General features: G+C 50.7%; 1 protein-coding gene across 1 annotated transcript in view; it reads left to right on the forward strand.

Annotated features, from left to right (window-relative positions):
• Positions 1-10,178, forward strand: part of WTIP (WT1 interacting protein) — a gene marked incomplete at its 5' end in the record, with an annotated part of 18,538 nt that continues 8,360 nt past the window's right edge. Inside the window, 2 exons of the mRNA XM_012809077.2 lie at positions 1-238; positions 7,625-7,726. Of these exons, the coding sequence (XP_012664531.1) occupies positions 1-238; positions 7,625-7,726 (340 nt within the window). The remainder of the gene's footprint in view (positions 239-7,624; positions 7,727-10,178) is intronic.

A 10,178-nucleotide genomic window follows, 5' to 3' on the forward strand; every position in this document is an offset into this window, starting at 1 on the left:
GTGTCCAGTCTCGGCTCCCGCGGCTCGGCCGGCGCCTACGCCGACCTGCTCCTGCCCGGCGCCTGCCCCGCGCCAGCTCGCTCGCCGGAGCCCGCCGGGCCGGCCCCCTTTCCTTTGCCTTCGCTGCAGCTGCCCGCGGCCCGGGAGGGCGGCTCAAGCGCGGCCGAGCGGCGGCTGGAGACGTTGACCCGGGAGCTGGAGCGGGCGCTGGAGGCGCGCGCGGCGCGAGACTACTTCGGTGAGCGCGCGCGGCCGCGCCGCCTTGTGCGGGGTCGGGGCTAGAGGGCCGGGCCGGGCGGCGGCCAGGGGCTTGTGGAGGGAGGCCCACAACGAGGAAGGCGCGTCTGCGCGGGGGTTGGAAGCGATGGAGAACCGCCCGGGCCGGGTCTATTTCTCCCGGCTTCTCCTCTAAGTCTCCCGCCACGGGAAGGAGTCTGGCGGAGTGAGTTGATGCTATTTCCAACTTAGAGAAAAGTCAGGTGAATAGGCAGGATGACCTGTTTTCCGATAATCTTTTCTTAACTCTTGCCGCTTGCATCTGCTTATCCTACCTGATCTCATCAGAAGAAGGGACCCCTGCCATTCCGCCCCGCCCCCCCCCGCCCCGTCCCTCGTCCCTAGTCCCTAGCAGCAGTAGGGGGTGTGTACAAGAACGAGGAGGTGGAGTGGCTCAGGTACTGTACAACTCTGCCACATCCGAAGCTTGGTGATGGTAGTGGCTGGAGGTAAAGAGAGTGAGGTAGGGAAGGCCCACCCTGGGAGAGAAGGGGACAAGCCAGTCATACTGGGCTGCCATCACTCTGCGCTTTGCTGTGTATACCGGATGTTTCCTAAAAGAACCGCACTTTACACACGTTTGCAAAACCCACCAGTGTCTTACAGCCTCTATTTCCCTGTCCATCCCTTACCCACCTTTTCTGGACAGCTTTTAGGGTGAGGCTCCGAGCAGGGGCAGAATACTGTGGGGTTAGGGGAAAGCAGCCCCTCTTTCCCTGCAGATAAGCACCTAGCTTTGGAGGGGGATGTCTGGTTATTGTGCCTGGGATTGAGGCGATCCTGGCATTCAGTCCAGCTAGCAGCTCAGGACTGCCCTGAACTGGCTTAGTACATGTCAGGCCAGATGGGCGCATTCCAGGCGAGTGGTGGTGGGGGAATATGAGCAGAAGGACACAAGGAGGGATGTGAGGTTATTCCCCTCCCACCTAGAGCTTGCAGCCCAGGACGGGTCAGGCGGTCAGAGGCCCATGGGCTCAGAGGTTGACCCAGCCTTTGGCATAGGGAACACCTCCTGTCTTGAGGGCAGGGTGAAAATTTGTGGTTTGGCGGGTCTTGTGACTGCTGTCAGATGGCCATGAGTTAGGAACTGTCACATCTCATGCCAGGCAGGTGCCAACAGCAGAGCTGGGGCTGTCTTCTGGAGGGAATGCTCTCCAGTTGAGTCTGCGGGGGACATTGCCCATTTTCTGGCCCCTGTTCACCACAGAGCCTGGGCAGGGGTGTGCTGTGTGGGCTTACCTAGACACTCAAATCTTTTTTTTTTTTTTTTTTTTTTTTTTTTTTGAGACAGAGCCTCAAGCTGTCCCCCTGGGTAGAGTGCCGTGGCATTACAGCTCACAGCAACCTCCAACTCCTGGGCTCAAGCGAGTCTCCTGCCTCCGCCTCCCAAGTAGCTGGGACCACAGGCGCCCGCCACAACGCCCGGCCATTTTTTTTTTTTGGTTGCAGCCGTCATTGTTGTTTGGCGGGTCCGGGCTGGGGATTCGAACCCGCCACCTTAGGTGTACGTGGCTGGCGCCTTAGCCTGTTGAGCTATAGGCGCCGAGCTGACACTCAAATCTTAATGTGACACTGGGGTGGCCACAGTCCCAGGCAGGTAATGTGGTGGTGGTACAAGATGGTGGTGAGGTGGTCCTTTTTTCTAAAGAAGACCTGCTGCTCATTGCAGTCACTTGGGAGTGTGAGGGGGTGGAATAGATCTTTGTTTGCCAGAAATTGAGATTTATGTAACATTTTCCTGTTTTTTTTTTTTTTTTTTTTTGAGACAGAGTCTCACTATGTTGCCCTCAGTAGAGTGCTATGGGGTCACAGCTCACAGCAACTGCAAACTCTTGGGCTTAAGCGATTGTCTTGCTTCAGCCTCCCAAGTAGCTAGGACTACAGGCCCCCGCCACAATGCCTGGCTATTTTGTTGTAGCTGTCATTGTTTGGCAGGCCCGGGCCAGGTTCCAGCCTGCCAGCCTTCATGTATGTGACTGGCATTCTAGCCATTGAACTACAGGTACAGGTGCTGATCCCTGGGTTTTTTTTTTTTTTTGAGACCAAGTCTCACCTTGTCACCCTGGGTAGAGTGCCATGGCATCATCATAGCTCACAGCAACCTCAAACTCTAGGGCTTAGTGATCCTCTCACTTCAGCCTTTGGAGTAGGTGGGACTACAGGCGGCCCACCACAACGCCTAGCTAGTTGTTTTCTATTTTTAGTACAGATGGGGCTCTCGCTCTTGCTCAGGCTGGTGTAGAACTCCTGAGCTCAAGAGATCCACTGCCTCAGCCTCCCAAGTAGTTAGGACTACAAGTGCCTGCCACAACACCCAGCTATTTTTTTAGAGACAGAGGTCTCGCTCTGGCTGAGGCTGGTCTGAAACCTGTGAGCTCAGGTAATCCACCCACCTCGGCCTCCCAGAGTGCTGGGATTACAGGTGTGAGCCATGATGCCTGGACCATTTTCCTGGTTTTTAAAAATAGGGGCAACTATTTGCCTGAGCTACAATGGTTTTGATTAATATTTGGCTTTTGAGCTCCAAAAATAATTATATAGTTTAACTGGAAAAATAAAAATGAAAAAAATTATGGGCCATTTGCTTTGAATAATATAGGAAGAAAATGAAAAAGAAAGAGAAGTCTGCAGGTAGCTGAGTTGCAGTGATCTCCAGAGACCTTATGCCCAGAGTATGATTTTTCTCTCTGTGCCATCTCTCATCCCTTCTTTTTTTTGGTCCTGGCACCAGATGACCTTGTGGTCCCTCTTTACCATTTATTGATGTCTTTGGAACTTTCCCCTCTCTCCTGCCCAATTTCTGCAACCATCAGCCCACCAGCGGCCTCAGGATTCCACAGTCTCTCTAACTTTGGTGACCTTGTCTTCTCTTCAGCCACCCACTCCCCGGGCCACACCCTGTTTTTGCTTCACTCCTGCTTCTGATCAGTCCCTCTGACCCCCGCATGGAAGGCTGCCCAGCAGAACCCTGACCCAGGATCAGTGCTGTAGCCCCACTCTGCTGCTGCTGTCAGGCTGGGAAGGGGCTCCGAGGAGGCCCTGGGTTCATGGCAGGTTTCTGGTCTTTGACCTCTGTGGTCTTCTTGCACCACCCACCCCTCTAAGGCTCGGCCAGTCCCCTCTGTCATTCCTTTAGCAACCTTCTCTCCTCTCCACCCTTGCTTTGCTTTCTGCTTTGTTAAGAATATTGAGGTCTGGAAGCTTGAGGCCACTGACTGGCTGATGGCTGCAGGTCATATTGCAGTCTGCCTCCCTCGGCTTCCTGTTCTTCCCCTGCAGGTGTTTTCAAGTCCATGTCCAGCCTCACTCTCCTACCATCTAAGAGGATAAGGGTTGACTGGGTGCAGTGGCTCACACCTGTAATCACAGCCCCCTGGGAGGCTGAGGCAGGAGGATCCCTTGAGCTTGAGTTCAGATCAACCTAAGCAAGAGTGAGACCCCGTCTCTACTAAAAATAGAAAATAAGAGGATAAGAGTCCTTCCATCTCCAACCTCTACATCTTCCATCTTCATCTCTCTCTCTCTCTTTTTTTTTTTTTTTTTGAAACAAGAGCCACTCTGTCACCCTGGGTAGAATGCTATGGTGTCACAGCTCACAGCAACCTCAAACTCTTAGGCTCAGGCAATCTTGCCTCAGCCTCCTGAGTAGCTGGGACTGCAGCTGCTGCCACAATGTCTGGATAGTTCTTATATTTTTAGAAGGGATGGGCTCTTGCTCTTGCTCAGGCTGGTCTCAAACTCCTGACCTCAAGTGATCCACTTGCCTCGGCCTCCCAGAACAAGGTTGATTTTCATAGAGACAGAGTAAAGATGTGAGGGTGGATGCCTTTCCCTTTAGAAAGATAAGTTTGGCTGCAATTTAGGGGATGGATTACCAGCAAGAGCCATTTGCAGGGGAATCGATGTTCTGTATCAGGCCAGTGGTACTGGGGGGAAGGAATGAGTCAAGATTAGGGAGCAAAGTGCCAGAGTAGGAGGAGAGGGGAGACCTGGGTGTTCCCTGAAACCTGGGTGTGCAAAGTGCCATTTCCTGAGGTGGAAGTTGAAGGGAATCTGGAGCTCTGTCCTGGGCAGCGGGTGTCTGGGGGCCCATCGCAGTGGGAGGGAAGTGGATCAGAGGCTCAGGGGTGAGAAGTCAGAGGGGACAGGACTGCCCACAGAGCCTGGGTGCTGCATGCAGGGCCACATGTGGAGACCTGCAGGTGTGGCTGCTTTAACCTCCACAGTTTTTGAAACATTTTGGTCAGTAATTAATTTTAGTATGGAAGGGTTTTACATGCAGATCAAGACTTGTAGCTTTCCTTCTTCCTATTACGATTTTTAGAGATGGGGTCTGACTCTGTCACCCAGGCTGGAGTGCAGTGCTGCAGTCATAGCTCATTGTAGCCTCAGCCTCCTGGGCTCCAGCCACCCTCCCACCTTAGCCTCCTGAGTCGCTGGGACTGCACACCCCCACCCTGTCTGGCTAATTTTTAATTTTTTGTAGAGATGCTCTTTGCCTTCTAAGAATGTTTCTTTTTTTTTCTTTTTAAGCAGGTGTGGGCTGGGTTTGGACCCACCAGCCCCAGAGCCTGTGGTTATCACCCTAATCACTGAGCTACAGGTACCCAGCCAAGAGCGTTTCTTTAAAAATTAGAATTTTGCACTCTACCTAGAATGACAGAGTGAGACTGTCTCAAAAAAAAAAAAAGGTTACTGCGGCACCTGTGGCTCAAAGGAGTAGGGCACCAGCCCTATATATCAGAGGTGGTAGGTTCAAACCCGGCCCTGGCCAAAAACTGCAAAAAAAAAAGTTAGAATCTCTGAGGTCAACAGGTACGTTCCTTGAGCTCAGGAGTTCAAGACCAGCCTGAGCGAGAGCAAAATCCTGTCTCTACTAAAAATAGAGAAAAGCAGCTTGGTATTGTGGCAGCACCTGTAGTCCCAGCTACTCGGGAGGCTGAGGTGAGAGTATCACTTGAACCCAAGAGTTTGAGGTTGCTGTGAGCTAAGATGATGCCAGGGCACTCTAGCCTGGGGCAACAGAGTGAGATTGTCAAAAAAAAAAAAAAAAGAATCTCTGGTAATGCTGCTGGGGGTATGTTCCCACCCAGTAGCTGTTAGCAGAGCCAAAGCGTGGCTGCACCCTCTGGCAACCACCTCTCTCTCTCTGTCTTTCCCCATCTACCTGGGACCCCTCCAGGCCCCCTTTACATTCCTCATTGGTTTTGAGGACATTTGAACTCATTTGAACTGACTTTCCCTCCCTCCAGGGAGAATGAAGCCTGGGAGGCCTCACACAGAGCAAGGGGAATATCCCAGAGAGCTGGGAAGCGTGGGGAAGCTCCAGAAAGCCGGTGCAGCTTGTATCTTAGTAACCAAGGGGAGGGGCTGGGAAGAGCCACAGATGTGCACAGTTAGGAGATGACCAAGTGTGCACCAAGCTCTCTTTCTTTTTTGTTTTTGAGACAAAGTCTCACTCTGTCATCCTGGGTACAGTGCTGTGGCTTCATAGCTCACAGCAACCTCAAACTCCTGGGCTCAAGTGATCCTCCTGCCTCAGTCTCCTGAGTAGCTGGGAGTACAGGGGCCCACCACCACACCAGATTAGTTTTTCTATTTTTAGTAGAGATGGGGGTCTCACCCTTGCTCAGGCTGGTCTTGAACTCCTGAGCTCACGGGATCCTCCTGCCTTGCCCTCCCAGAGTGCTGGAATTACAGGCATGAGCCACTGTGCCCAGCTGAAGCTCTCTTTCTTGACCGAGGGAAGCGGGGACATGGGGTGACTGGAATGCAGGTTCCTGGAGGGTAGAACTTGGGTGCATTGCAGACTTTCCATCACCCAGCCTGTAGGCATGTGACCAGCCATGAACACGTGTGTGTATGTGTATGTGTGTATGTGTGTGTGTGTGTGTGTACTGAACAAGAGAATAAATAACTTGGGGTATAGAGGAGGAAGGAGTGCCAGGGCAGGGTCAGTGACTATGCTGTGCTGTGGGGTGCAATCTTCCTTATTTGCATGTGGGTCAGAAAATGTGTATTTTTATTAATTTTTTTAAATACATGAAAATATGTGTTTTGGGGGATTAGCGCCAATAGCTCAGCAGCTAGGACGCCAGCCACATATAGCAGAGCTGGCGGGTGTGAACCCAGCCTGAGTCTGCCAAACAACAATGACAACTACAACCAAAAAAATAGCCAGGCATTGTGGCGGGTGCCTGTAGTCTTAAGCTGCTTGGAAAGCTGAGGCAAGATAATTGCTTAAGCCCAAGAGTTTGAGATTGCTGTGTGCTGTGATGGCACAGCACTCTACTGAGGGCGACATAGTGAGACTCTGTCTCCAAAAAAAAAAAAAGAAAAGAAAGAAAATATGTGTTTTTTGGCTCAGCATCCATAGCACAGTGGTTACGGTGCCAGCCACATACACTGAGGCTGGTGGGTTCGAACCTGGCTGGGCTGGGGCAGCTAAAGCAATAATGATAACTACAACAACAAAACAGCCGGGCACTGTGGTGGGCGTCTATTGTCCCAGCTCCTTGGGAGGCTGAGACAAGAGACTCGCTTGAGCCCAGAAGTTTGAGATTGCTGTGAGTTGTGACACCACAGTTCTCTACTGAGGGCTACGTAGTGAGACTGTCTCAAAAAAAAAAAAAAAGAAAAGAAAGAAAATATTTATTTTTATTTTGAAGAAAAAGACCAAATCTTATTCATAGACTTTAGGAAGCATTTTCTCTCAGCCCAAGAGTAGGTCATGGGTGAAGGCACTTACAGTCACTTTCTATTGAAAGTTATATACTGGCTAGGTGCAGTGGCTCACACCTATAATCCTAGCACTCTGGGAGTCCAAGAAGGAAGGATCCCTTGAGCTTAGGAGTTCCAGACCAGCCTGAGCAAGAGTGAGACCCCCATCTCTACTAAAAATAGAAAAACTAGCTGGGTGTCATGGCAGGTGTCTAACTCCCATCTGCTCAGGAGGCTGAGGCAGGAGGGTCACTTGAGCCCAGAAGTTCAAGGTTGTTGTGAGCTTGGGTGATACCACAGCACTCTACCCAGGCCGACAGCCTGAGACTGTCTCAAAAAAAAAAAAAAAAGAAAAAGTCATATACATAAATATATTGTAATAATAGTGACTCTGCACCAGGCATGCTGCTAAGTTCTTTGAATCTTTAAATGGCAGCAGTAACAATCCCTGAGTACTGGGTACCCCAAAGTCCCCATGTTAGTTATTAGTAACCACGTGATGTTGGCCTAGAGAAGTTTACTTGCCTGAGGCTGGGCAGGTGGCCGCCAGGTGGGGAGCTGGGCGCACGCCTGACCTCGCTGTCTGCTGTGCGGCTCGTCAGGGCTCTCGCCTGTCTCTCTCTCCCAGGCATTTGCATCAAGTGTGGGCTCGGCATCTACGGGGCAAGGCAGGCGTGCCAGGCCATGGGCGGCCTGTACCACACGGACTGCTTCACCTGTGACTCCTGTGGTAGGTGACTCTGTGAAGGGGACCTGTGATATCTTTCTCTTCCTCCTAGCCCCCAAATCCCAGCACACGGACCACCCGGTTGTGCCTCAGGCTCAGTTGGGGAGGACACTGGTCCCAGTTTTTCCATGGATGTTGACTGTGGCTTCTTTCCCTTTGGGCCTGGTCTGTTTGAGAGGGCCAGGCCCCTGGGGGCTCCTGCTGGGGATTGAGGAGGGAAGATTGGGCCATGGAGAAGCCTTTTGCTGGCTGCAAGGAAAGGGTGCCCCCTGGTCCTCAGCAGTGGAGCCTTCATCACTGTGGGGCACTGATGTCACCCAGATGCCTGGAAAGGGGAGTGTTGCCTTGAGGGGCCTTCTGCCTGTCTGGAATTAGGGCTAATATTTCTTTTTCTGTAACCTAGTTTTAGATACAACAAACTATTAATATTGTAGACCTAGGTACAATGGCTCATGCCTGTAATGTCAGTGACTTGAGAGAATGAAGTGGGAGGCTCACTTAAGGCCAGGGGTTCAAGACCAGCCTGGGCAACATAATGAGGACCCACCCATCTCTAAAAAAATAAGAAAAATTAGTTGAGCACAGTGGCAGATGCCTGTAGTCCCAGCTGTTCAGGAGGCTTAGTTGACAGGATCCCTTGAGCCCTGAAGTTTGAGGATACTTAACAAAAAATGAAAGGTTGGGCCTGGTGGCTTATGCCTGTAGTCTTGGCACTCTGGGAGGTCAAGGTGGGTGGATCCTTTGAGCTCAGGAGTTCAAGACAAGCCTGAGCAAGAGCGAGACCCCATCTCTCCTAAAAATAGAAAAACTACCCGGGCATTGTAGTGGGCACTTGTAATCCCAGCTACTCGGGAAGCTGAGGCAAAAGGATCACTTGAACCCAGGAGTTTGAGGTTGCTGTGAACTATGATGATGCCACAGTACTCTACCCAGGATGACAGAGTAAGACCTCTGTCTCAAAAAAAAAAAAAAAAAAGTTAAAAATTAAAATTTAGCTGGGAGCGGTGGCTTACGCCTGTAATCCTACCACTCTGGGAGGCCAAGGCAAGTGGATTGCCTGAGCTCATGAGTTTGAGACCAGCATGAGCCAGAGTGAAACCCTGTCTCTAAAAATAGCTGGGTGTTGTGGTGGGCGCCTGTAGTCCCAGCTAGTCAGGAGGCTGAGGCAAGGGGATCACTTGAGCCAAGAGTTTGAGGTTGCTGTGAGCTGTGATGGCACAGCACTCTACCAAAATAAAGTGAGACTCTGTCTCAAAAATTATTTTTAAGATATAATTTAACCTAGGTAAGTTTTAAACAAGTAACTATAATTCACCCTAATCTTCATTCTTAATTTTCTCACTGTCTTCCAGTCCTTGCCCCTGAACAGGCATCTTTTGTTTAATTGCTCATTTTAATATTTTATGAAAGCATAACTCATGCTTTTTTGAGGCAGAGTCTCACTCTGTCACCTTGGCTAGAGTGCTATGGTGTCATCATAGATCACAGCAACTTTAAACTCTTTGGCTCTAGCAATCCTCTTGCGTTACCCTCCCAAGTAGCTGGGACTACAGGCACCTGCTACCACTTCTGGCTAGTTTTTCTATTTTTAGTAGAGACTGAGTCTCACTCTTGTTCACACTGGTCTTGAACTCCTGAGTTCAAGGGATCCACCTGCCTCAGCCTCCCAGAGTGCTGGGATTATAGGCGTGAGCCGTTCCACCTGGCTTAAAAGATTTTTTTTTTTGATATTTCCTTTCCTATCTGCAGGTGTTCTTTGCCTCACATGATCCACTGTGTCAGGCCTTCCCTCTGGGACCCCTGGCTCCTCACTGGTCTGAGCCAGTTGCCCTCCATTGCATTCACTATTTCCTGGAAGCTCGAAGCTGCAGATAACAGGGAAATCGCTGAGGAGGCTTCAACTCTGAAATATTTCTTGGCTCAGTCAACTGGGAGCCCAGAGATAGGACTGGCTTCAGGCTGGGATTGATCTAGTGTCTCGGCCCTGTGGGTTCCTCTTGGGTCTGGATTTATCCTTAGAGTGCCTGCTCTTGTCATGGTGAAATGTCAAGACAGCAGGAGACTTCACTTGGCTTTCCATTGGTCTGAGGAAGGAGAGGGATCTCTCTGATTTCATTCTTGGGAGTAAGGAAACTTCTCTTCCAGAAAGCACCAAGGACATCTCCTTGTATTTCCTTGGCCAGGTCATCTCAAACACCCATTGCTGAAATGATCCCTGTGGCTGGGGGTAGTGCTGTGATTTGATCGACTTGCCTGATGCTCTGAATCAAGACTCTGGTAGGGAAGAGGGATTCAGGGCCATATAGCCCTGGATATGGAAGTGAATTTAGGTTTCCCTAAAATTTTACATTTTGATGCAACTTAATTTGTCCATCTTTTTTTTTTTTTTTTTTTGCAGTTTTTGGCCAGGGCTGGGTTTGAACCCACCACCTCTGGCATATGGGGCCAATGCCCC

Source organism: Otolemur garnettii, unplaced genomic scaffold (assembly GCF_000181295.1).
Source record: "Otolemur garnettii isolate 467f Iridium unplaced genomic scaffold, OtoGar3 scaffold00100, whole genome shotgun sequence".
In the NCBI taxonomy this organism is placed as follows: Eukaryota; Metazoa; Chordata; class Mammalia; order Primates; family Galagidae; genus Otolemur; species Otolemur garnettii.